Below are 26,733 nucleotides of genomic sequence, written 5' to 3' on the forward strand. Positions count from 1 at the left end.
CAGCCCGCCTGGCGGGCGCTGTTCCTGGCTGCCGAGGGGCAGCCTCGCTGCATTCATCTCCCGTGGGCCAGAACACTGGTGGCGTCCGGGGAAGGCCCCGGGCTTTGTTTGCGAACAACACAGCTGAGCTCATGCCACAGCCATCCAAGTTTCCTGAGACCCTGCAGGGCCAGCCCCGGGAGGTCCTGTTTCCAGAAGGTCCTCACCACCCAGAGGGCCTCACTTCCTTCTCCTGCTTTTGTGGCATGTCACAGTGGGTGGACATCCCTGTGTTTGCCCTGGAGCCTTGGTGTGTCAATACATTCCTGCTTTTGGACCTTCTTTTGAGCCGTCGGTCCATTTTGGGGACCACAATAGTGGTGAAAATGGAAATGCCACACATACGAATTGCTATGTGCCACCGGCAGCTGTAGCGCCCTGTCTGGCCCACAGGAGTACTGCAGGGTCCTATCTGTGGTCCGTGTGTGTGAGAGACTCACCCCCACCTTCCTTGATACTGCCACCCCACCAAGGCTACTTCCCAGGGGTCGATGGTCTGGGGCTGTCCCGGGTGCTCCTGGACCTGAGGGGCACAGGCCCTGGTGGTTGCCTCATGGCTGATGTAAAAACCACACAGGGAGTTTGTAGCAGCCCCACCCCAGGGACCTCAGGGGGCCTGCCCAGCTCGTGTGGGGGAGGGGGCAGTGGGAGCAGGGAGAAGGTGGGGTGGGGGTGGTGGTCAAGACCAGTTCTGGGCTGTCTTCCTGACTGCCCTCCATTCTGGGCATCCCCCTCTCTGCTGGGCACTGACATTTCCCCCAGCCTCCCCCACACAGGCCTGCCCCTGGGGTGGGGCCTGTCTACGGTGAGAGAAGCAAAGGATGAGTCCCCTCCCCTCTCTGAGCCTCGGTTTCCCTTCTGCAAGGTGCTGAGTGCTGGAGGGTCTGAGGACCCGTCTAGATGGAACGGTCTTTGGATCCGGAAAGACAGGAGTGATTTGAACTCTGACCCTTTGGCTTGTCAGACCCTCTGCTCCTGGTGCTGACCCCAGCCTCATGGCCCTCCTGGATTCAGATTAGAAGATCCCAGCTGGCCCATCTAGTGGGAGGGAGCCCCAGTCCGGGAGCTCTGGAGGGAGCGCGGAGCTCTTTGTTTCCATGACCACATGGGCACCGCCACCCAAGCCTGGCCCTTCACACTGGCAGCACTCTCACTGCAGGACCTGACACCTGGGGGCTGAGGCAGGACCAGAGGTGAGTCTGCCTGTCACCTGGTGTCCACTGGCTGAGGGCACCCCCAGCCCTCTCCCAGGCCAGGCTCACAGCAGTGGGCAGGCCCTCAGCCGGAGGCTGAGCCCCAGCTCTGCAGCTATGCCACCGCCTGCTCTGGTCCCTTAGGAGTTTAGCTGGGGTTGTGAAAAAAGTAAGTGTACGTCTCCTCTGTTTCCTATGCAAACTTTAATCAGCTCTTGCTCTCCTGGGCCAGGAGATACCATTTTTGGTCCATTGCATCCTAAGGGGGCAGGGACGGTGCCCCAGGTGCCCACACCCAGTTGCCGGCCTGCACTGGAGTGATTCCTGTTGCTTCTGCTGGTGCTTGAAGGGCAGAGTCATGTGCCAGAACAGGAACAACAGAAAGAGACAGGCAGGAAGGGAGGAAAAAAGGAGGGAGGAGAGATGGAGGGAGAGGGAGAGAGGGAGAAAGAGATGGAGGGAGGGAGGGAGGGAAGAAAGGAGGGAGGGAGAAGAAAGGCCCCATGTGAGCTCTGTGGAGCTACCCTTGTTTGTTTTTTCTTTTTGATTTTACACCTGCTGCATTGGGGGCTCTTGGAGGCCACCTGGGGAGCAGCCCCCACTCTGTGGGGCCCCCACACCTCCCATAGCATCTGGGGCTTGGAGACAGACTTCAGGGCTCCCCAGGCCCCGGCTCCCGCTCCGCTCACCCCCACTCCAAGGAGGCAAAGTGAACAGGAGCTGCCTGCCCCAAGGGGGGGAACAGAGAACTAGAGAACATGGTCCTGGGGAAGCAGACCCAGCAAGTTTCTTTGGGGAGATGGGCCCCCACAGTGAGGAGCTTCCTTGGAAAGCTAAGTCCGCGGGGCTGTCTCGGAGGCCCCAAAGAAGGTGGGGAAGGTGGGTGGAAATGGAGTTGGCGGCGGGGCTACCACAGGGGGGGAATCAGAACTGGCGTCTGGGTGGAGCCCCAGGGAGAAGAGCAGCCACGCAGCCTGGCGGCAGAAGTCACTCGAGGTCAGAAATGCCCAAACAGGAAATGAGATGCAACTTGTAAAAGACATCAAAGGAAGTGGAAAAACATTTTTCTAGGATGTCAGGGAGAAGAGCCGAGTGGGGAAAATGCTGGTCCTTTATTAGGGGAGGAGAGGAGATAAGGCATGGCACTAGGTAGTGAAAATCCAGAGAGTCAGAGGCCAGGGCAGCAGTGAGTGCCTCCTGTGGCCAGGGTCTCCAAGGAGCAGGCACTGAGGGACTGGCCATCTCAGCCAGCTTCTCCAGCCCAGGGATGTGTGCCCCTCAAGGTGCACCCTGCAGGCTGCCAGCACAGGGCTGGCGTTGCCAAAGACCTGGGAGAGAATGCACGCCTCTTCCCAGCTGAACCCGTGTGCCAGCACTCGCAGAGAGCCCTACGGTGCCAAGGACTTGCCCAGGAGCCCATGGAGCCCCCTCCATGGAGAGAGAAACAGCGCAGCCATCCAAGTCCAGCCCCCTTCATGGAGAGAAAGGCAGCACATGCAATCAGCTGAAGGGAAGAGCAGACCTCAGCACCGCCGTGCACAGCCAGGGGCTGCAGCCTCCTTCTTCTCAGTCGTGGCCCACCTCAGGTGCCCACCTGAGGTTGGCTGTCTGGAGCAGAGCTGTGCACCCAAGGTGAGCCTCCTTGCCACACCTGGGCATACTCCAGATGCCAGTGCAGCCCTGTAGTAACTTCTGACCACTTCCTGCCCATCTGGACCACTGACCATGGCTTCCACCCTCCAAGGAGGGAGATTTGCAGCCACCCAAGATGTTTAAAATAACACCTGGGGAGGTACCGCTGCATCAGATACCAGGAGAATCAGCCGTCAGCCCTTCTCCCTTCTCCAAGGCCTGGGTGCTGATGGATATGTGCCCTGGAAAAGATCTGCCCCGTCTCCTCCAAGGGCCCCAGGTCCACAGAGGTGACCAGGGGCCGCGGGCTGACTGTATGACAAGGGGAAGTTGCTGCTGGGTGCACATGTAAGCATCAGGGTGAACGGTGCCTGGTCAGGTCCCTGAAATTGTGTCCCTTCCTGCTGGAGGCCTCAGCGTTCCTCTGAAAGGGGATGCAGGTAGGAAGTGCAGGGGCCCTGCGCCTGGTGCCCAGGACATGGAGGGCTGGGGGTGGCAGGGACAGGCAGGGTGTCAGCCCCTGTTCGAGGGGCTGGCAAGTCCTGTGGTAGGCTGGGCCTTAGTCTAGCAAAATGGGGCAGAAGGCTGCAGCCCAGGGTGGAGGCCGGTTGCTTTTCTCAGATCCTGGGGGGCAGCAGGGAGCCCAGTCTTTAAATAGCAGCATGAGTAGCGGCTGCGGTTTAGAAGTTCAAGAGTTTGGTTCAAAGGCAGCCTGCGTGAGCAGCCTGGGCCCCGCGCGCGCCGGAAACCCCGTGGGTGCGCGGGCTCCCGGCAGGAAGGACGCTGCGGGACCACACTGGCCACCGAGGGGAAGGCGGCCCTGGTGCGCAGGCCTGTACCGAGGAGTGGCTGACGGGCTCCGAGGGCGCGGGCAGCTTGCGGGCCGGCAGGAGCGCGGCGGGCACAGCCTCCCCCTCCGGGCCGCGGCCACTCGGCCCCGCCGGTTCGCGGGGAGGGGCGGGAAGGCAGCTGGACGCGGCGGCGATTTATGGGCCTTTCAGGCGAGCAGGTGCCTCCTCGGGCCGCCCATTGTCTGGCCGGCCTCACAATGGGGCTGCCGCAGCCGCAGAGCGGGCCCCCGCCGCGGCCTGCACGGGCCGAGGCCCCGGTGCGGCGCGGGCCCGCGGTGCGTCCGGCCGCGAGTCCTCCGTGCGCCGGGCTCCCGCGCCCAGCCCTGCGCTCCGCCGGCCCGCCGCCCGCGGGACCCGCGCCCAGACGGCGCGCCCGCTCCTCCTGCGGGCCGTCGGGCACCGGCTCCGCCCGGCTGGCACGGCCGCGCCGCTGCGTCCCGGGCACACACACACACAGGGGCCCATTCTTCGCGGCTCCGCGCAACCATATGGCAAATCCGCGTCGACGCAGCAGCCCCCGCTCATTCAGGCGCAGAATGTCCCGCAACAGGGAACAATCGCAACTCTGTTCGCGTCTATTATGGATGCGAACGGGCGAGAAAAAAAAAAAATCATTTAACTCCGAGAGATAGCCAGCTAATTACCAACCATATGTGAGCCCGGATTCAAAGCGATGCCGAGTTCATTCTGAATCGGGGCGACTTTATTAGGTATAGAAGACAGATGTCCGGACAGCACACGCATCACGGAAAATCGTGTCGGGGAGTTCTTGAAATGTCCGGGAGAGCTCTTTAAATATTAAAGACCCAGCCCTGCTGATGGGCTGGGCCGGGGTCCTCTGGGAGCCCCGGGCCGGGAGCAGGACTTAGCAACAGCCCGTGGCAGACGCTGCCCTACCAGCCCAGGGAGGGGCCCCTCCGCCTCTGCCGCCTCCCCTCGGTGCTCAGGGACTGCGTCTCGGGTGCTGGGGGGGCCAGGGAGGCTCAAGAGGAGCTCAGCGACGTCCCACCGTGTTTTATGGCGCCTCCGAGGGCCAGGAGACGGCTCTGTTGGAGCTCCAAGTACCCTATTTGCCCCTGCAGAAGGGCCTAGAAGAACCTGCTGTTATGGGTGTCTAGGTGCACTGTCCCAGCCAGAGCCCCTCTGGACACACGGCAGGGCTTCCCTTGGGGTTTGTGAAGGAGTGAGTGAGTGAATGAATGAACTAGCCAGCAGCAGTCGATCCAACTCTGGAAATCCCATGGGGGCAAGGGGGTGGGAGTTGGGACAATAGCGGAGGAAAACACTCATGATTTCTTTACAAGAAAATAGCCTCTGGCCATGAGCCCCCTTCTTTGAGGACGGGAGAAGAGAAAGCACGTTAGAGAGAAAGAAAAAAATCTTTCTCTGTTTTCCATGCAATGCAATTATGTTCCAGCTTTTTCTCCTTGTTATTCTTTTAAGCCAAATGTCTGAATAAAAGGATTATTCCCCCCGCCCCCCACCCCGCCCAGGACTGTGGGGGCCACTGCTGGCTAGATTAACTGCCGCCCATGGCTTCCGCATTTCTTCTATGAAAATTAGTGAGGTCAGCTGCCATTCAATTGTTGCAGCATATATATTTGAAAATTTAAATATTTGAATCAAAGGGAAAAGGGGGATTTGCATTTCTGTCCAACGCAACAAGCGCGTTCCGTGAACACCGCACAATGGAGACGTTTCAATCGGAGCGGATTGTCTCCTCGCAGGAGGGTTCTGGATGAAGGCAGCCCCTGCTTTCTCTTTTGTTTCTTCTGCTTTTGTTTTGTGTTGTGTTTTTCTTTCCTCTTACCCAGTCCAATCCAGGAGGGCATTTTTCTGAAACTTGGTGACTGACTTCAGTTTTGAGGACATAAAGAAACAGGGAAAAACTCCCAAGAAACATTCACATCAGTGGCCTCTCTGGCACAAAAGCAAAATTTAATTGAACATGTGTGGGTGGAAAAACAGATATGGGGGACTCCCAGTGCCACTAGAACGGGCTAATCAGGTGACTCCAGCTGGACTGTAGAGGCTGCTAATGAAGCTCCCGGTGGTGAGCGGGAGGGAGGCCCAGCGGTCCCTGCAGCCCCGGCCAGGCGTGGCCCTCAGGCAGGTCCTGATTCTCCAGGGCACCAAGTCTCCCCCGACACCCAAGCCAGCCAGATCCAAAGCCCCACTGTCCCCAGCTAGCATTAGGGGCACACAGCCATTGGCTCTGCCCATGACCTTTGTATCTTGGCCTTGGAACATGGTATTTTGGGGTACTGCCCACTTCTGTGATGTGTCCCTAGGTGTTGGGACCATGCTTCTAAAGGAAACTAGCCGTGAAGCAGCTCAATGCACTGAATGTTCTCGAAGGTGGGTGTGGGTGTGGGTTTTGGAGGTCTGGAATGTGGTCTCTCTGTCCACCCTGGCTGCCTGGGTCTGGACAGGTATCTGCCACTCTATTGAGTTGGGTTTGGGTGAATGCTGGGTGTATTAGTCTCTTTGGGCACCTATAACAACGCCCCCCAGATAGGAGCTTACACCACATTCATTGTCTCTCAGTCCTGGAGGCTGGAAGGCCGACGCCCAGGGGTGGGCAGGCCTGGCTCCCCCTGCGCCCTTCCTCGGGGCATGTGGATGCTGTCTCCTCCCTGCGTCTTCACATGGCCGTCCATCTGTGTGTGTCTCTGTCCTGACCTCTTCTTGTAAAGATACCAGTCATATGGGATTGGGGCCACCCTCTGGTCTCATGTTACCTCAATCACCTCTTTAAAGACCCCAACCTCCAAACACAGTCACATTCTAAGATACTGGGGTTTAGGACCCCTACAAAGGAGTATTAGGGGACACAATTCAGCCTGTAACGCTAGTGATGCCCACTGGGTAGTGGCCCCGTCCAGGCCTCTGCAGCCTGGGTCGCTGTAAGTGGGGGGTGGGCTGGGCGCTTGCTCCTGAGGCTGGGGGTTGGCCAGTGTTTGAGGTTCATGACTAATGCAGGCTATGCGTCTCCTGCATTTCAGAATGGCTTTGAATGGCACCTGGGGTCCCTGTTCTTCCAGCTTACCCCCTGGACTGGATATTCTCAGAGGATGGCAGTCCAGGCGGGTGCTGTCTCACCCACTTGCCCCCAGCACACACTGGGAACTGACGCCTGAAGCTCCTTTAGAACCCGGCCCTGGTCCAGGGGTGCAGGGCGGGAAGGCCTAGCAGGGCCACCTTGAGGGCTCGAGTCCCTGCCCGGGCCTCTGAGTGGCCATCCTGCTGGGCCCTCTGCCCCATGGAATCCGATCTCCTTATTTCTGCCTCTTGTGCCTGCCTCTGGCTTTCCTTTTTCTCTCTTATCACATTCCTGCTTTTTCTTCTCTTTCCCAAATCCATCTCCCCCTACTCCTAAATCAAAACCCAGTGGAGGCTGAAACGTGGCAAAGATGCTGCAGTTCTGCAGGATGACCTGGGGCCGGGCCCGGACATCAATATCCGTGCTCACAGTGCCACTCGTTGCTGTGTGACCCACGCAGGTTTTTTGACCTCTCTCAGAAAAACCATGAAGCTGACAAGCAAAACGCTGACCTGTCCTGTGGGCAGAGCAAGAAGGAGCTAATGAAAATGTCTGAAAAAACACTCCAGGCATTTAAAAAATGTCACGTAATTGCAAAATAATAATGATAACAACAATATACTTGGGAATTCTGCTGGAACCGAGAGTAGGCCTGAGCGGAATTTGGCAGAGTGGGCCTGCCCTGGCCCCTGTCCGAGGGGTTTAGTTTCTGAGGCGCCCCCAGGACTCTGCTCTGAGGCGGACCCCTGTGCACCGCTGGGGCGAGGGCCCCCCCACTGGCCAGCAGCAGGCTTCCAGCATTGCTGCCACAAGCCCTGGGTCACATGGCTGGCAAACCAATGGTGCTTTTTATTTATTTCAATTTCCAAAATGAAAATTGCCTTATAGTTCCCCTGATTGTAGAAATACCATGTGTTCATTGTAAAAAAAAAAAAAAAAAAGGAAAAAGACATAGAAATGTACCAAAAAGAGTAAAAGTTCCTCCAGATAGATTCTCCTATCTAGAGATAACCATGGAAGGTAGTTTGGGGCTCTGTACAATTTGGGGACCCATGTTTACTTTTTAGGTTCAAAGCACATATTTTAGTGCATATTTAAAGCATGAGAGTAAATAGATGTATGCACGCACATACGTACACATATATTGTTTTAATTTCAAAATATTTAACCCTGATGTGAGGTTTAAGAGACCCAGTATGAGTGTGGTAAATGGATTAACAGACAAATAATCTGGAAGAAAGATTTCAGGGCAACAAGCTGGTGACTGTACCAAAGCTGGCTTACATCGTAGTAAGTATGGTGGGAAAAGGCCAGATCTCTCCCCAGGCCACACGCTTTGGGAGACTCCGTTGTTGCAAACTGTCAGCACAAACAGGAGAAAATGCAACCATGCAAATGCTCTAAAGAAGCCACACACACATGCAGCCATGGTGACCAAAGCCATGGGGCCCCAGGTGGCCAGGGAGGCCCAGGGCCAGGCTGTCCATCCCGGAGGCCTTGCAGGGGTGGTGGGGAGCTCGGCTGACCAGGCTCAGCCCCTATCCCAGGAGGAAGATGGAAGCCTCTGGTTAATGAGGTGACTGCAGGGGGTCATGTTTGTCTCAAATGGGTGTAAAAATCCTGATTACACTGTTTCCTGGAAAGATATGGAAGGGGAAGTCTGGGGGCACCTGTTATTTCCATATTAATAGGAACTGGTTTCCATCCACTGACCATGGAAACTTCCATGGTGCATCCTGGCTGGGCATTGTCAGTGATCTGCCCCCGTCCACAGCTTGGCATAGATCCTGGGCTAGCAGGATGGGCATCAAGGCCTGGGCATCAGCGGGAGCCCCGGGATGTCCCTCTGACTAGCTCTGAGTCCTGGCTGGAGTTACACCAGGCTCGCGGTTGGTGCTGGGCACACACAGGAGAAGGTGGCCAGAGGCTCCGGAGGAGCCGGGAGAGGGGAGTGCCCAGAGACTGTCGGAGGGGGTGCAGGTGGAGAAGGGCTGGCAGGGAAGACACTCAGGGCAGAGGGCACCTAGGCCGGCTCCAGGACTGGGCTGGTGGCAGCTGGGGCAGATGACTGTGCCTGCTGACTTCAAACCTGGCCCATGGGTCATCCTGTCATGGCGTGTCAGTCCTTTGTCTGAGCAGATTACAAGAATCTGAGGAACAAACAGATCCCTCTTCTTTCTAATGGCCGTGCTGGCTTGAGTTGTGTGTGCGGAACATGGGCTGGGGGGGAAATGGCCCTCCCCTGTGTCACATCTGGTGTGTGCGTCCACTGCCCACCAGTGCACAGGGGTCTGTGAGTCCATGGTTAGAATATTAAAGGTCACGGGGACCTTCCCCATCATTCTCTCAGTCATTCCGTCCGGATCCTCTGCCAAGCCCCCCGCGCCAGCTCTCCTGCGCACTCTGCCCACCCCTACATGGCTGTGCGGTTAGGCCCGGGTCAGCTCTGGCACAGAACCACGGGTATGGGGAGAAGGGAGCCAGAGGTTCTTCCCCACTCCCCCTCACTAGGGCCCGGAGCCTGGGTCGGGGGCCTCAACTCCTGCTGGGGCTACCGACCCCCAGAGGTTGTGCCCGCCTGGCATGCCCCGTTTCTGTGTCCAGCCTGGCCTGGGCATCTGTATTTGGCTTGCAACTGGGGAGGAGCCCCATGTTAGAGGGGGCGCCACGCCTGCCAGGACTTACCAGGCCGTCCCCGAGCGCCTCCAGGCGCGGGCCCTGGCGGCGGGTGAGGGGGCCTGTCTGGGCAGGGGTCCCACGGCTGTCCTCCGCCGCCGGGGCCGCCCCTCCCCCGCCGCGCGTCTGTTTGGAGAAGAAAGCGGGCCAATTTGTTTTCATTCAGAATCACTTAAGATCCCATTTTGGAGAAATGAAAGGAGGAAAGCGCGCTTCCCGCGCCCGGCCCGCTGGGTGCCCGCTCGTGCCCGGCGGCGCGCTGGGGGGACGGCACCCCTCCCCGCCCCTCCCCCGCCGCGGCCGCGCTCCGGCCCCGGGCAGCCGGCCTGCAGGCCCCCGCGGCCAGGCCGCGCTCATCTGCATGAAGCGCACACTCGCGGCCCATCTGCAAGGGCGTAATTAAACGCGGGGGGCGGGGGCGCCCCAAATTAGCATTTCCGCGGCCATCTGGCGCGAGGAGCAGGCGCGGCCGGACAAAGGGCGCCGGGCGAGGGGAGAGGCGAGTGTGCCGCGGCATTGACCTGCAAATGAGGCTTTGTCCGCGCATTAAAGCTGGCCGGACCCCCGACCCCGGCCCCAGCCCGCTCGCAGGCCCCGGCCCCTCGCGGCCCAGGCCGGGCACCCGGAGGCTGGGCCCTGCTCGGTCGGTGCAGGAGGCAGGCCCGCCGAGCGCAGCCTGGGGCGCGCAGGCCCCATCGCTCCTCAGCGTCCAGGAGAGCCCTGGAAGCGGACGCCCAGCCTCTGCCCCACGTTGCCCCACGGGCCGTTTGTTGCCCTAGGCATCTCCTGGGCAGGGCATCCCCACTAGCAGCCTCTCAGGTGGCTGGGGTGGGGTGGGGTGGGGCGTGGATGGGTGGGGGCACTAGTGGGAAATTTTACATGAGAGAAATGCTAGAAAGGGGCCCACTGGGCACCTGCACAAGTTTTTGTTTCTTCTCTTTGGTCTTTGATGCCCTAAATCTTTGAAAATGGTAACATCAAGGTGTATGTGCCTTAAAAATCAGGAGGAATCTTTGGCAATGGCACTTGGACGCTCAGCTCGGCGGCCGGGGCTCCCGCAGCAAGCCAGCGCTCGCGATCGTGAGGGTCCTTCTTTCCCTGCTCTGGCCCAAGCCCCCGAGACTTCGAAGTGTCTGAGGGGGTGGCATTAGAGCCCCAAGAATCCTTGGTGCAAAGCAGAGGCTGCCTGGAGGCGGGAGCCCTGGAGACAGATGCCCAGGTGCTCAGTCTTGTGACCCTCTTAAGTCCTCTGGACTTTTGGAAGCACTGCTCAGACTCTTGGACACCCCCAAGGCGAGGGTGCAGTGACAGGCACGGGGGGCGGTGTGTGGCTGTCTCTGGGCCATAGTTTCCCCAGGGGGTGAGTGGGGGTGATAGTGACCTTGTTCAGGGTGATGTCCACCTGTGCTTGTCAACCTCTTCCCCTTCAGCACCAGCTCCTGGTATGTCTGAAGGGGCCGTGGGGGTGAGGGACCCCTGACCCGGCCTGCGGTGACACCGAGGCTTCCCGGAGGAGGGAGGCCTGTGCTAAGCCTTGAGTGAGGCAGAGGGAGGGGACAGGACCCACTGCAAGTCCTGGGGTCAGTTGGGTGGGGGTGGGGGTGGGCCTGGGATTTTATTCAGCATATGAGTGAGGGTGCTGGAGTCACAAGCAGGGACTGGGTGCTAGGCTGTGAGTGCCAAGATGGAGTCCTAATTTTTGAGGAGCCCTCAAATATCTCCCCTTAATAGTGGCCAGAATGTCTGAGATCCTCCCGGAAATCAGGGCTCAGGTGAGATGTTCAGGTTTTCCTTCTGGGGTGCTAATATTGTTAGAAAAGAAAGCTGAAATTTGAGTAGTCAATAACATGCTAGTGAAAAGTAGTCTGCCAACTGATCTTGGACACTGGGGGCCCAGGGACCAGTGTCTCACTGAGTTCTCGGACGGTGGTGTTGGCATTGAGAAGCCTGCTCTTGTACAGCTGTCCTTGGCCGGTAGCAGTGGGGGCAAAGGTCTGACCTGGGGAGTCGTGTGAACTTGGGTGGGGCATCTCTCCACCCAGCCTGCATTTTCTCTGCACAAATGGGGCAGAGGAAGGCCTTCCTACCCTTACCACAGGGGTGCTGGGAGCTGTGGTACATGGGCCGTGGGGGCACCTGGAACTCAGGTGTGTTTTGGAAGTGGGAATGAGGTTAATCAATGTTAAGCATATGAGATGCTGTGAAAAGCAGAGAGAACACAGCCGTGAGGTGGTGAGGGTGCGCCCCGTCTGCGCTGGGTCTGTGCTCAGGGCTGCTGCACACACCTCTTTCTCCTAGTCTCAGTGGGTTTGCCATGGAGATGTGGCACAGAGAAGTTAAGAAACCTGTTCTCCTGATGTTGCCTTCACAGTCATATGACATGGGATGTGGGTAAGAAGGGTTTTGGGGTGGGTGGGCCTGGGGAGTGGGCTCACAGGTAGGGTGGAACCCTGGGGGCTCTGGTCCATGGGGATGGGCCGCTGGAGTGGTGCCACTGGAGAGCAGGTACTGGGTGGGCCCCCCTCTCCTCCGTGGTTCCTGGAGGGCATCTCCCATCTCTAGGGGCCTGGCCAAGCTGTTAACAAATTGTGGAGCCCTGTGCCTGACACTGTGAAGACCACTGCTCCCTGCTCCTGTCCCCGGGAGTTCACCAGTCCAGCCTGGGCCCCTGCAGATCAGTGTTTCCAAGGGCTCTGTCTGGTGAGCATCCCCAGCAAGACCCCCGGAAGGAGTTTGGCCCTGTCTGGAGGGGGCCTGGCTGCAAAGGATGCAGACAGTGTCAGCGGTGGGTGCCAGGGGCTGTGAGGGGAGATGCTGGCCCAGGGAGAAGGCTTCCTGGAGGAGGGGCCCCTTGCCCTGGGCTTTGGCAGCTGAGTAGGAGTTTGCTAAATGAAGAAAGGGAGAAGGGGCCGGTTTGGAGGTGGGGCTGGCCAGCCAGGGTGGTGACTGGGAGGAGCTGTTGCAGCTTTGGGTGGGCGGGAGAACAGGGGCTGAGCTTGGACCCAGTCTTTCCCCGCCACAGGATTCAGTTGCTGCTGCCATGATGGGTTGGAGCCCATATTCATGCCTCCTGGCTACTGGACGCTCTTTTCAGTGTGACCAACCAGGCAGAAGAGCGGAGTGACAGGAAGCTCGTGGCCCTGCCTCTGGAGAGCAGCCCTTCTGAGCCCAGGGGCCGGGCCTGAGTCCCGGCTGGGGCCTGATGCTCGAGGCGCACCTGGAAGAGGCCATGGAACCGGGTCCTGGCTGCGGAACCCGGGCGCACCCTGCACTGCCGTGGGCCTCGCTCAGAGGGGGCCCAGACCTCAGTGGTGCCCAAGGAGCCTGAGCCCACCTCCACAGTCCTCTCCTCCTGCCTGGCCAATCCAGCAGGAGACATGCTTGGGGTGGGACCTGTCCCCCACTGCCTCTTTGGGGTTCATGCTGCAGGCTGTGCCCAGATGCAGAGGCTGCAGTCAGAGGTGGCTGTGGGGTGGTGATGAGAGACCATGTGGCCTGGTGGTCGCAGGACCCTGAGCCGCTCTGTGGGAGGCTGGCCCTGCCGACCACCCGCAGCCGTGTCCTCCTCCCTTGGCTCACTCTCTTCCCTCCACCGTCGAGGCCTCCACGGGCAGCTGCCCGGCCCCGCTCTCCTTCCGGGCCACTTGCTCCACTGTTTACTCCCAGGGGACCCCTGCTCAGGGCAAAGGGCAGGCCTGGGGGTCAGACACACCCAGTTCCACCTGGCTCTGCTTTTCACCCGGGTAGGAACTTGGGCAGCCAGTCAAGTGCTCTGGTTTTGGGTTCCTCATCTGTAAAATGGTGGCAGGGAGACTGGTCTGAGATGTGCCGGGCCCGGGCAGGGGGACTGTCTCCCTCAAGGCTCAGCTTCAAAGGTCCCCTGAGCCTACTCCACGCTGCCTGTTGTCTGGGAGGCCCTCGAGGGAGGGCAAGGTCTCTGCCACTTCTCCACCCACCCTCTCACGTGTGCTGGGCACCCAGGCAGGGCATGTCCCAGCCCTCCTCCCTGGCTGTGGCCCCCGGGCAGGTTTGCATGTGGTGTGGAACTGGCCCAGGGAGGGCCCAGGTGCGGGAGGCGGCGTCCAGGTCGGCTGGCCGTCTGGGGCTGAGGCTGAATGGACACTCTGTCACGCCGCCTGCGGCTGTCATCTGCCGCCGGGATTCGGTTTCCTGGAGCTGGTGCCGCTGCAGGTGGATTTTGTGAGGCCCGGTGACCTCACAGCCCGGAGCCTGGGTGTCTCTGAGCCAGACGGGGGCTGGGTGGGGGGGGGAACAATGCGGCCTTTCCACAGGAGAACAGGGCCGAGCCAGCAGTGGGAAGGCAATCTGCCTGCACCCTGGGCCTCACAGGCTTGCTGGCAGTGAGAGGGGCTGCTAGGGGCAGCCGTGCCAGGCTTTCGCAGGGCTCGAGGGAGGCTGGGTCAGCCTCGTGCCGGGTAACTCAAGCTGCCTGGACACGTGTGGGGTTTTGTGGACCCTTCTTGGGGCACAGCTCTGTCTGCTTCACCTTGAGGCTGGTGGCAGGGGGCAGGTGGGTGGAGAGGAGCGTGTCAGTGGGCACTGGGTGGGTAACTCAGGGTCCGCAGGCGGTGAGGTGGGGGGGGGTCAGCTCTCCCTGATCATCTCGCAAGGGCAGAGATGCTCTGGGTGGTGGGGGGCTCAGGACTCAGGAATTTGGGGTCAGACAGGCACACCCACTCGCTGCGTGCCTCACCTCTGGGGCCCTTGTTTCCATCCCCTGACTTGAGGCCATTATTGGAAGTGTTTTCAGCTGCTGCTTAGTAATTTGTTCATTCATTCACAGTGCCCACTGGGGTGTGCCCACCTGGCCACCTGTGGGCAGAGACCATCAGTAGCAGGGGCAGGGTCGGAGGCCAGTGGCCGGGCCTTGGACCTTACGGGGAGGTGCCCTCTGAGCTGCGGCTGCTCCCTGCAAGCTTGAAGGGTCTTTCTGGAGCGTCAGGGCCACCTGGCTGTGTGGGGCAATGAGGAGCAGAAGCTAGGCTGTGGGCACAGCTCCGGGAAGCTACGTTGGCTCCAGTGTCGTGTGTAGGTGTCCGCAGTTTGGCCCTCGATGGCCACACCCTAGAAGAAGGTGACTGTCCATCTGTGGGGGATGCTGAACGTGGTTGCAGCAGGTACAATGGAGAAACTATGCAGAAAGAAGAAGGGGGAGTTCCCTGCAGACAGGCTCCTTAATGCCTGCACGAGGGAGGGGCTGGTGGCCACGGGTGAACTTGAGCACAGGGGGCTACGCAGCCCACCTCTGCCATTAACCTCCTGGGAGGCAGAGGTGGGTGGGGCGGGGTGAACGGGCCTGTGCTTTTCCAGCCTATGGCCTTGGGGGTGTTTGGAAACACACAGTGGAATGTTCTTATGTCTATACCTTGAAAAATAGTCCAAGAGGGAAGAGTAAGGTCTGGAAGACCCTGCCCGGTGGGGGCTATGCATCTGGAGAGTCTCCACACAGCGTCCTGGAAACGCCCACTGCATGCACCTCATTGCCATACTCACGGCCCACCCCGACCTGTGCGGCAGGACACGGTCTCACCCACTTGATTGATGGGGAAGTGGACACACTGAGGGGTTGGGTTCCTGGCCCCAATTCACAGGTTTCAGAAACCCTGACCACCTCCCCTCCCCCTGTGCATGACTCCCTGAACCTGTTTCCCTTCCTGTAAGTGGCAGTTCCAGTGCTGAGCCTGTTGAGGCACTGGGGGTTGTCTACCAGGCCTCCTCTTGGAGGGGCCTTAATGCCCTTTCTCCTGAACAGGCCAGTGCCAGGCCACCCTGGGCCCCGGGGATGCGGCAGAGGCCCCAGCAGGTCCTGTTTGGGGTTAAACACGGAGGGGCAGGTGGAGCAGGTGCCCCAAGGCCCCCGTACGGCAGGGCCACCCTGTCACGTGGGAGCCCCAAGGGTACCGTCTGCAGGCTTTGTTCCCTCCCCGGAGTCCTTATGATGTGGTCCTGTGGGCGGGAGAGGGGATTCGAGTCAGACCTTCTGGAAGTACTTAATGACATTACCCCCATCCCCACAACCCCCTCTAGAAAGCTTCTTGCTCTGGGCGGCCTCCTGCCGGCCCAGGACAGGCCCTTCGTCAAGGCCCTGCCGTGGTCCCTGGCCCGCCCAGCCAGCCCCACCGCGGTCAGGGCCTCTGCACCTCCACCCCGGGGCCAGGGCCTCCCCCAGCACGAGCTCCTCTCCCTGAGCCTGGACGTCCATCTACGACCTGTCACTCCCACTGTCCTTGGCAGAGGGGCTGAGGGCACAGGTGGGGGTGAGGGCTCCCTGGGTGTCACCAAGAGGCCCATTAGGTAGACCCTCCGGGCCTGGGGGGCTGTGCTGAGATGGGGCTGAGGCTGCTCAGGGGTGTCCCAGGAGCGGATGCTCAGGCTTCGGACACTGGGGCGTCTCGCCCTTGCTGTGGAGGGCCGTTCATCTGCCTGGCCCCCAGGCCTCTGTTGGCTTCCCTGGAGAACTGGGTGGACAATGCCAAGGCCCTGCCCCATGGAATCACCCGTGCTGGGCCAGGCACTGCCCTACAGCTATGCTGTTCAACGTGGATTTGCTAATCAGACTTTCATCTCAGGGGCAGTTCTGTTCCAGTTGTCTATAGAGACAATGCTGGGTTAAGGAGAACAGTTAACTAACCCTGAGCTCAGTGAGGTCTATCATTTGCCCTTGATCATGAGGCTGCTGTGGTTTTTGTCCTGTCTTCTCTTATGCTGACAGCCCTGACAGCAGCTCTGTGAAGCTGGGGATGCAGTGACCAACTGAAGCTCAGAGAGGCTGGGGCCTTTACCCAGGGACACACAGCAAGAAAGTACCTGAGCCAAGCTGGGAACAAGAGACTCTCTGGCTTCTAGCTTCAGTTCCTCCTATACCCCACTGCCTTTTCCCACATTCCCAGCAAAGGCCGTTCTTGTGCCCTGTGTGTGTGTGTGTGTGTGTGTAGGGGTAGCAGTGCAGAGGGATGAAGCTAAGAAAGAAAAGGAGTTCAGTGGGGTTCAGCAGATTGAATTGGTGGTCAGGCTTGTAACAATTTATTGCGGATCCAACAGGAAGTCTGGAATTTTCCTGCATGGCAGGCACAATGGCAGCCTTTTTGGAACCAGTGGGAATGCCTTGATGGACCACCTGGCCCTTGGCTGCATTGAACAGGCACAGCGCTTCCTGGCTTCGGCCCTCGTGGACCAGCAAAGGAGCTGTGGCCACACTACGTGGGAATGTTCTGCATCTTTCCCTTGCTTCGGCCTCTCCAGTCCACGATCTAACCCGAGAAGGCCAGCTCTTTGTTTTAGCCAGTCCATCCCTCCCTGCCCCCTGGCTTCCTGACTCCGCAACAGACTTCTTTCTCCGGAAGTCCAGTTTCTCCTCTGAAGCTTTTCCAATGCAAATTCACACATGTGGGGCCAGCCCTGCCTCAGCCTCGGCTTCCCCATCAGCACCAGATGGGGAGGACCCGTGTGCCCAGAGGTCCCTCTGCTCTCAGCATCTCTGCCCTTCAGTGCAATGCGTGCACCCCATGAGTACCCCCATCAGCCCCTCACCCGTCCTGGGGCAGCGGGTCGGGCAGGAAAATGAGCTGGCTGGCGTGATTGATGCTGGCAGCCTGTGCCTCCTGCTTTGATGTTGCTCAGAAAGATCACACGCATCCTACAGGCTGGAAACCCGGCGAGAATTTCGGAGGGGGATGTGGAAGGGCTGGCGCAAGGGGAGGAGGTGGGAGGCTGCCAGAATCACGGGCAGGTGGCAGCCCCTGCAGTGTCCGCGTGGACACGCTTTTACCTCCATCCCAACACTCCCACCCAGCAGCCGGGATCTACCCCCAGGAAGTAGGGGCTGGTGTGCCAGGCCCAAGATGAGCTCCAGGAGGGATCTCATCTCTTCTCTGCTCTCCTCAGACTGCAGGGTCAGTGCCCTGACTCCTGGGAATGGCTGAGGGACAGGATGGTGCGGCTCTGGGATTTAAAGGCCGGCCTGCGCCGCCCCCCCAACCTGGTGCCATGGGGCAGGCTGGAGACGATGTCTGCAGGGCAGGACGGGAGAAGGGGCTGAACAGTCCTGGCGTCCAGCCTGCGGTGGGCCCAGCACCCCACCTCCGCCTTCTGCCCTGCTAAGGTGCCTTGGGTGCTGGGTGCTGTGGAAGGGGATGGGGGTGCAGGGGTCCCATGCATTTTCCTGGCACCCCCAGTGCCTCAGGGGTGCTGAGGCGAGGGCCACATGACAGAACCAGGACCAGGAGGTCCCAGAGGGACCACTGGGAGAGAAGGACCTGGGGCTTAGAGTGAACCCTCGCTCCCTGCCACACAGCTAGTGCCCGAGGTGGTGGGATGGTGCCCTGGCCTGAGGCAGGGTGGGGGTGGGGCAGGGCAGGGGCCAGGAGTCTGGTGGCTGGGTTTTTAGAGAACGCCCTTCCTCAGCGACGAGAGCCCACAGCTCAGCCTCCGCCCCGGCCTGGCCTGCTGGAGCCAGAGGCAGCTCCCCCCTGGCTGGCTGGTAAGGCTTGAAGCTGCCTGCTCATGGGTTCCTATGCTGCCTGACCCCGGGTCCTCTCTGCCTCCTGCCAATGTTACAATGCATAACGGAGTTGGAAAGAGCCCTGGTCCCTGGCTCCCAGCATTCAGAGGCCAATGGAAATGGAAGCTGTGTCCAGCTCTGGCTGCCCCAAACATGCTACAGGCCTGGCTGCCCAGGACCTGGGCTGACCTGGGTCAGGTCCACTCTCCTCCCTAGCTCCCCAGCCCTCCAGGGCCACAGGAGAGGGCCAAATCCAAGAGTGGACATCAGCCACTGGGGACTGAGAAAGGTGAGGTGGAGACCCCCTTCCAGATGCCCAGGGGGCCAGAGAGGTCTGGGGCCCAGAGGCAGTCCTGGGAGGAAGCCAGGAGTGTTGGCAGAGGTAGGTTTCAGGTGAGCTAGGAAGGGGTCCCCGGACCAAGGACTGGTGCTTGCTGGGAAGGGAGGTCCCTGTCCCTGCAGGTGACCCAGGAGATCGCCAGGGCATGGACCCTGGCTGGGGCTGCGTGTGGGGCTGTCCCTGGGGCCCTGGGCCACATCTGCCTCTCACCGTCCTCACTCCCTCCGCAGATTTCCAAGCGCCTCCTGCCCTCAGGTCCATCTGACATGCTGCCTGTGGTGCCCTGCCCAGCCCCTCCATGGCTGCAGGGCCTACAGCTCTGGCACATTTTATCAATACTTTAGCGGGAGCTTCTGAGCGCCAGTAGGGCCAGGCCCTGTGCCAGGCTCTCCTGGGCTCTGGCCTTCCTGAGGGCTCCAGGCCCCGAGCACAGCTCCTGACCCCAGCCCGGCTGGGGAGGCTGCCTGCCACAATGATCCTGAGCAGGGGGAGCACCGGGCCCACGGGCAGCTTGGAGCCTGATGCAGGGACGTCATGAGGAGGTGGGCCTGGCCGGAGACTCGGGGGCTCGTGCTAAGAGATGCCACTGGTGGGAGGCAGGGCCTGGGCAAGGGCCTGCTTGGGTGCAGGATGGCAAGTGGCCAGCTTGGGCATCTCCCAGGCCATGGTTGCCTTCATTAAGCACCTACTGTGTGCCAGCTGTGGGCCCAGACCTGACATGTGTCATACCCCAGGCCCCTTACCAGGGCATTCCTGTTGCCCATTGCACAGATGGTGCAAGATTGGCCTGCCCTTCCCCTCTCAGTCTTTGGCCCAAATACCGAGAGAGCCTCAGGTTGGGCCAACACTGGCCGTAGAGACTGGTCCCCATGGCCAAGCCAAGTGTCTATGGGGTGCCTCCTGGTTCCAGGTGGCATGTCGATCGGGGAGGGGGACATGGGCAGAGAAGGTGGGTGCCCCAGCAAGGGCAGCCCCCTAGCACCCCATGCTGTTTTCCCAGCAGATGCTCCTAGCACCCACTGGACACTCAGGACCTCGAACAGGGTGCCCAATCTGGAGACAAAGGCTGGGCGCTGTGGACAAATACTCATGGATATTGTGAGTGGCAAGCAGCCAGGCAGCCAAGGCGAGGCCCACAAAGGGGCTGGGGGAGGGGGCTGTGAATGGGCCTGGGCTGCACATGCCACCGTTGCCCAGGCGACGGCCCTCTCCCAGAGAGGTCTGCTGGGCCATTGTCCGGGGCACACAGGACGTGTCATACACCAGATGGCCGTGTGCTGTCTAAGTCAGTTATCAGGGGACAGAGTGAAGGAATGCGGCCGGCGTGGCAGGCCGGGCCGCCATCTGTTCCCTCAGACCGCGGGCACCGGGTGGGCATTGAGTGCCTGGCCAGCCGGGCCCAGCCTCCACCGTGGGCTTTAATTAGCTAATTCCATAATTGGGCTTTATTTCAGGTAAATTGCATTTCACACCCGAGAGGGCTGCAATGGCCTGTCCAGGAGCAAAGCGCTTGGGCACTTTGTGCGCTGTTGATAATATGGAAAACAAAGCCAGGCTGGGTGCAGGGGCCGTGCCCCGCCCAGAGGGGCACTCCTCCGCGCACTGCTTGGAGGGGGTGCAGGCTGGGGTGCCCACCAGCAGGGGGGCCAGGGGCCTGGGGCGCTGTGGAGGACCCTGCTCTCCAGCCAGCCGCTTCCTGGGGTTTCCGCAAATATTTACCCAACAAGGAAACAACAGCTTTTGCCTTTCCAGTAATTGTTGCTCCCGCCCCTCCCCGATGGGTGCAGGCTGGGGAGGCCCAGGCCCTGCGCTGCCCTGCTCCCCTCCCCCAACAGGCCGGGGCGGTCAGGCCAGCCGCCAAGTCCCACCGGTGGGAGCCAGGGCAGGGCTCTGGGGACCCCCGGGAGGTGTGGACCCAGAGGGGCTGAAGTGGGATCCACGGTCCTCCCCTCCCACAGGGGCCCAAGCTGCCACCCCATGTGGAGACTTGGACCCTGTGTCCTGACAGTGGCCTCCTGCTGTTTTTGGTGGCTTTGGGGCACCCCGTCCTTGAAATCTCAGATGCCACAAACCTGATGGCTTGGGAATTTGGGGCGGGCTCTGTAAGGACAGGACAGGGAAGCAGGCCTGGAGGGTGTAGAAATAGCCCAAAGGTGTACAGTAGACCCACCCCCAGCCCTGCTGAGCGGGTCTGCCTGGGAGCTGGGGTGGAGCATGAATGGAGGTGCCAGGCAGAGCCCACAGGTGCCCACAAGACAGGGTGAGGTGGGCTGGCACGAACCTGACATGTGTCCAGCCTGTTGGGAGCTGGACAGGCCTGAGGAAGCACTGTGGCAATGATGGGGAAATTGAGGCCGGCGGGGGCAGGCGTGCCTGAGTGGGGTCCCCAGAACCCCACACCCATGCAGGATCCAGCCCGTGCTTCTCCAGCCCCTTAGGGATCCTCACGGGATGAGGGCCAACCTGGCCTGAGAGAGGCAGATGGGGCCCAAGGGCATCCCCTATGGTGGCTACCCAGGGGTGCAGAGGCTGATGCCCCAGCACCCACAGCCCAACCAGGCCAGGCCCTGGAAAGGTGCCCACCTGCCTCAGGGGCTCTGGGGCTGCTGGGAGAAGGGTAGTGACCACATCTTGACCACATCAGGTAGCCAGGGCCACCCCAGGGGGAACCCCTGGGGCCGCCAGAGCCCAGATCAGGAGGATGCTGCTCTGGGCTGCAGCCTTTGACAGGATCCCTGGCTCTCTCTTCTGTGAAGTGAACCATGGGTTCCTGTTTAGCAGCAACCTGGGTGCTGTCTCCAAATGGACTGCAGGGCTCCTGTCCAGGAGGGAGGTCTTGGAGGGCCGGGCTGGGGGGCACGGGGCACAGGTGCCCATGGGCAGCAGTGGGAGGTGGGCAGGGTCGGGCAGGGTCCCTGTGGCCTAGGAAGTAAGGCCGTGGCCGGCCTTTAGGATGTGGGCACAGAGGGCAGGATCCCTGAGCTCCTCCCTCTGCCCTCATCTGGGGCCAAAGACCCTACCTGCTCACTCCTGGAGTCCCAAGGAGCTGCCCCTTGAAGGGACGGCTTCTTAAGAGGTGCTATCAGGGAGAGCTTCCTGCAGGAAGGGACTGCGAGCTGCGTCATAGACCCAGGAAGTGACTCCAGCAGTTGGAAGGGGGTCATGCAGAACATTCCCGCAAAGGCACCACCAAGGGCTGAGGTCCACAGGGTGGGTGACGGAGCCGCCTGCGGTGCTGCCAGGGGGACAGGGACAGGGATGGCCCTGTCTCGAAGAGCTCCTGGGTCCAGGGGAGACCTCCTACCTAGAAACCCCCAGGCCGCCGAGCTGAGAGGCTCCAGGCCCCCCTCAGCCTGCTGGGCGTGCAGGGCCAGAGGCAGCAACGGGGGGGCCGCTGGCAGCAGCACCAAGACGGTGGCTCCCAGGAATCACCACGAGAGCAGTGCCGAGACCAGCCCCGTGACCCCACATTTATTAGGGAAGCCAGCACGACTGCGGGCCAAAATCACACTGTGAAACTCGTTAAAGCACAGATTCCAGATCAACACAAAGTATTCTGATTTCCATGATCTGTAACGCTCAGGAGGGGCCTCTGTCCTGTGTAGGGACTGTGACCTTATGCTCCCCCACGGCTCAGCAGCTGGCCAGGGGAGGTGACAGCTGTGTGGCTGTCCAGCTGCTCGGACTGGGGCAGGAGGCTGGAGGCAGGGGCCGCACGCAGGGCAGGATTGGGGGCCTCCTCTTCTCTCCAGAATGGGTAGGAGAAGCTGCCAGACCAAGGTGGGCCTCCCTGTCTACCCCTAGTGGAGCACTCTGGGGACAGTGGTGGGCCTGTCCCTCCTGCTAGAAGCAGTGGCCTCACTGAGTCAGCGTCTGGAGAGGCAGCGAGCAAGGCCCAGGCCTGGGCCCTCTGCGTGGGCCTTGATCGCGGCCTCCCTTCTTTGGCATGGGCTGGGCCTGCCCTGCCCTGCCTGCCTCTCTCCTAGGTCCACCTGGGGCCTCAACTGGAGGCTGAGGGAGGGGTATCAGCAGACCCTGTTGAGGCTGCCTGTCTGTCTCCCCTCAGGAAGCCCCCTGGGGGCTACCAGGGTGGGCTGACATGCACCTGTGTGACTTGCCGGCCATACTTGGGACTGACCGAGTGCTTGGGAAGCCCAGCCCTTGGCAGGGCTAGCCTGATCCCCTGTCACTGTGTCCCGATCACCATGCAAGTGATGTGGGGTCTCACAGTCTCAGAGCTGAGGGGGACCCCACACCAGCCAAATTCTGGTACCCACTGGCCGGGGAGAGGCGCCCTGCGCAGAGCCCATGCCTAGACTCGTGGGCAGCATGGCCCCCAGAATGTCTGGGCCTGGAAGAGTGGGGCTGCTGTCTTGGGCCTCCAAGCAGGTGGCCGGTGGCCCAGGGGTTACCCCTGCCCAGTGGGCGGTGGTGTCGGCCCAGGGGCTGGGCTTCTCCGGCTTCGCCACTCAGGCTCTGGGCCCCACGCCCCCATCAGGATCCCTCGTCGGGGCCCCTTCGGGGCACGGTCAGCTGTTCGTAGGTGGGCAGGGCACTGCTGGGCAGGAAGAGCTCAGGGCCGATGGAGCTGCCGCCGCAGGGCTGGGCCACTTGGGCCCCGACCCCACTGGGGGGGTGGCCACCCGGGGGGCCGCCCTGGTGCAAGGAGAGCAACTGGTGAAGCATGTCTGTGATGAGCACCAGCCTCTGGTCCAGCTGTGTCACCTGTGGGGACGAGAGCAGAGAGGAGTGGGTTGGCAGGGGGGCAGCCAGGTGTGCGGATGGGCAGACCCCCGCCTCCTGGCGGGGGGAGGGGCCTGGGCCCAAGCGCCCCTGTGTCCCGGCAGGTGCCTGCATCTTGGTCATGCCTGAGTGTGTACGGAATGTGTGCACGGGTGTCTGTGGGTGTACACAGCCAACTCAGACACATGGAGGGTGCCCCCTGCAGCCCTCACCCAAGGGGCAGGTTCCTTCCCTGCCTGCCCATACCTCCTGCCTCAAGAGAGCCAGTAAATCTGAACCCCACCTGCACTAAGACCCCGGGGCTGAGGCCAGGGCCCTACGGTGTACTCTCCAGGCACACGGCCCCACTGTCCTGCAGTGGGCACTGGGGCTGCCCTGTGAAGTCAGATGAAATGGAGGCAGGCTGGGTCTGGGATGGCAGCTGCTCAGTGGAGGCTGCTGGGTGACCAAGAGCGGAAGGGGCTGAAGAAGGCCCAGAGGTAGGAAGAGGCCTGCAGAGCCTTCAGAACTGGGGTCGGGTGAAGCAGGGGCTGGCCCCGAGGCAGGTCAGAGCAGGGAAGGGAGTCTGGGTGGGCCCTGGATTTGGTGCTGAGAGGCCCCCTCCCCAGGGAGGTGCACAGGAGGAGGAGCAGAGCCAGAGTGCAGGGTCTACGTCTGGCATGAGCCGGGGTCCGTGGAGGAGGCACAGCTCAGCCCGGGGCCTGCAGCGCCCTTGGGGGCAATCCCCCTGGGTGCTGTCAGAGACGGATGGACCCTTCTCTCGGGGTACTGGAGCCCAGGTCCTCGAGGTCAAGGGGAGAACGTGCTTTGCGGCAGAAGCACGGAATTGCTGAGCCCAGTGCCCAGTGTGGGCAGCGAGGACCGTCGTGTCTGTCTGCCTGGACACACCCATGGTGCGGGGCATCGCGGCCCGGGCCCCCTGTGCCCCTGCTGGCTTTGGCATCCCTCCACAGGCCCGGGCAGAGCTGCGTGCTGCCTGGCGGGACAGGTAGGGGGCAGACGCTATGGGTGAAGGGGCCACAGACCCCGTGTGGGCGGAGGCCCAGGCCCGCCTCACAGTGGGTGGCACTCACAGCACCCCCACCCCTGCCACCATGGCCACTGAGCTGAGGGGAGGCGGGGAGTGGCTGCGTTGGGATGAAATGAGAGGAGTGGTCTCTTCTGAGGAGCCAGGGGATGAGACCTAAGCCAGGGGACCTCCCTTAAGCTGAGACCCAGGGGTGGGGTGGGAAGGAGAAGGCCTGTGCCAGCAGCCCTGCCCCTTGTCAGAACGCTGCCTGTGAGGGGGCTGTGCCCTCCCCAGATGTCTGGGGCCCACCTTTGTGGCGCTGAGGCCACATGCAGTTGGCCTTCTTGGATGGCCCTGGGTCTAAGACCCACCTGCCCTGGGCCTGGGGACAGCTGCACGTCAGAGGTCCCATTGCCCAGGCCAGAGGGGCCAATCTCCTATTTTCCCAGACAGATCTGAGGCAGGAGTCCCGGCTATAGAGGGGAAGCGTGCGGGCTTCTCTAGTGGGGGCGGGGCCTGGGGCCACTCACTCAGCGCCCCCACCTCCCCCCGCACACCTTCCAGGCCTGCCTGACACCCTAGGTCCTCTGCAGAGCCGTCTGAAGACCACTGGGGCCTGCAACCCACCTTTTGGATGCAGACCCTGGGGCCCCCCAAGGAGAAGGGCCTTGCTCAGGGCCACTGGTTGGAGCCTGAGTCTCTCACCTCACCCCTGCAGCCCCCCAGCCCCAAGTTCCATTCTTGGAAGAAATGGTGCTGGGCAGGGCGGGTGTCAGGGCCAGGAGCTCCGCGGAGGGGTGAGAGCCGGGGTTTGGAACTGAGCTCAGGAGGCTGGGGGCGGGCGGGGCGGGACGCAGGACGGATGCTCGCTTGTCACACCCAAGCACCAGCCCTTTCCCTGGCCCAAGACCTCTGGGGCTGTAGCTGCCACAGGACCCGGCTCCTGGGTCCCACTGCCCTGGGGGGCCCCGGGGAGGTCACCGGGACTTTGGGGTCCCCTTGGCTCACGGGGTGTCAAGAGGGCAGCTTTGAACACAGCGGGCCCAGGCATGGCTTAACCGTGCAGGCCCGTCTTAGGTATCGGTTGGTAGCAATTTAAGCGGCAGATATGTTATAGAAGAAAATTTGTGGTTTCATAAATTTTCACTTTACGGCACTTGAACATCTGTTGAAACCCCCAGATGTGCAAGTGGGCATGGAAGCCTTTAAGGGGTGTTCCTGGGAGAAAAGGGATTGGAAGCATGTTTGGGGATACAGGGAGGGGTGGGGGCTGCTGCGGTCAAGCCCCGTGGAGCCCTCCTGCCCCCAACGCCCTGGGCTAGGCCCCCCTGGAGCTGCGCGGCCAACCTTGGTGCTGCCACCCCGCCCGCCCAGGGCTGCCTGCTGCTCAGCTGCAGGCTCCGAGCTCTGAGGCTGCCCTGCACCGCCCAGCCCCCCACCCCCCAGCCTGGCCTCTGTCCAGCGCACTTGGGCCTTTGTCCTCCTTGATGGCTGATTGCAGCCCCCGTGGCATAGCTGGTCTGGGCAGCGGGGTCAGACCCCCTCGCTGAGGCAGGATGGCCAATACACCGTCCCCTCGAGTGAGTCCTGGGGAGATGCCGAGTAAGGGCCTGCACGGGCTGTGTGCGTGGGGCACGTGTGGGCCGCAACTCTCTGGCTGGGGCGTTGGGCAGTCCCAGCACCCTTGGTGGGCCCCCCTTTGCCAGGCCTGTGCACAGACCCACTAACCTCGCTGCTCCGAGGGCCTTGGGCACTGACTGCTCCACCACTTCTCAGAGAGATGGTCCCTGCCGCCCCCTCCCCAAGTCCTTCCTTCTCTGCCTGGGGCACGATGGTCCTCCGTCTGGCTTGCGTATTGGATCAAGGCGCCCGGGGAGCCCCTCAGTCGGCTGGAGGCAGCGGCTCTGGCCACACCCCGGCTGCAGAGAGTGGGGGCCGACCACACGGGTGTCCAGGGGAGACGGCCTTCCCCAGGAGCGGCTGGGGGGATCAGGTTGAGGGATCTCAGATCTTGTCATTGTCTGCAGTTTGATGTGACTAAAAAGTCAAGGTCAGCGAACGCCCCTGTTCCTGCCTCAACTGGAAGAGGAACAGTCACGAGGCCCAGAGCTGGCGACTGGACCCCTGGCGGCGGGTTCCCCTGTGATGTGGTTAGGAATTTGTTTTCAAAAGAAAATCTTGAAAAAGCATCTTTGAAGGGACATTTTTGCAGAGCCGGCTTGGCCTTGATCCCAACTCCAGACTTGCTGGTGGCCCTGGCCTCATGGGTGCCTTGGGCTGCCTCGGTCACACTGAGGGGGGACACCGAGGCTTGGGGACCAAGGGGAGGGAACCCCTGCCCTGGAGGACAGCTTGTGGCACCCCTGGGGCCCTGTCGGTCAGCATTTAGAGGCCTCCAGTCCCCGGACCAGCTTGCAGGGACAGGCTGGCACAGAGCAGGGACCGGGCGCCCACTTTGGCCCACCCAGGAGGGAGCCTGGGGCTGGAGAGCTCTGGGCAGAAGCCCACCTCCTCCACCCAGGCCCCCCGGCCACTCCTCCTCACTGCAGAGTTCAGGCGACGTCCCCAGCGCAGCGGGGACCCGGGGCCTGAGGAATGAATTCTGATTGTCGCCCTACCCACGTGCTGGCCACAGCCAGGGGGCCTTGCCCAGCCTCACCAGCCACAGCCTTGGGCATCAGGCCCT

The 26,733-nt window shown here is 61.4% G+C and overlaps 1 protein-coding gene and 1 long non-coding RNA gene across 5 annotated transcripts in view; one reads left to right on the forward strand and one right to left on the reverse strand.

Moving 5' to 3' along the window:
* LOC118907337 (uncharacterized) overlaps positions 1 to 26,733 on the forward strand; it is a 209,454-nt gene that overhangs the window by 24,704 nt on the left and 158,017 nt on the right. The gene's annotated exons all lie outside the window — the stretch shown is intronic.
* Positions 21,752 to 26,733, reverse strand: part of KCNQ1 (potassium voltage-gated channel subfamily Q member 1) — a 324,142-nt gene continuing 319,160 nt past the window's right edge. For all 3 annotated transcript variants that reach the window (XM_036875806.2, XM_036875805.2, XM_036875803.2), the window contains one exon: positions 21,752 to 23,020. In XM_036875806.2, coding sequence (XP_036731701.2) covers positions 22,790 to 23,020 — 231 coding nt within the window. In that variant the 3' untranslated portion in view covers positions 21,752 to 22,789. The remainder of the gene's footprint in view (positions 23,021 to 26,733) is intronic.

The sequence above is a fragment of the Manis pentadactyla genome, chromosome 9 (assembly GCF_030020395.1).
Source record: "Manis pentadactyla isolate mManPen7 chromosome 9, mManPen7.hap1, whole genome shotgun sequence".
Lineage (NCBI taxonomy): Eukaryota > Metazoa > Chordata > Mammalia > Pholidota > Manidae > Manis > Manis pentadactyla.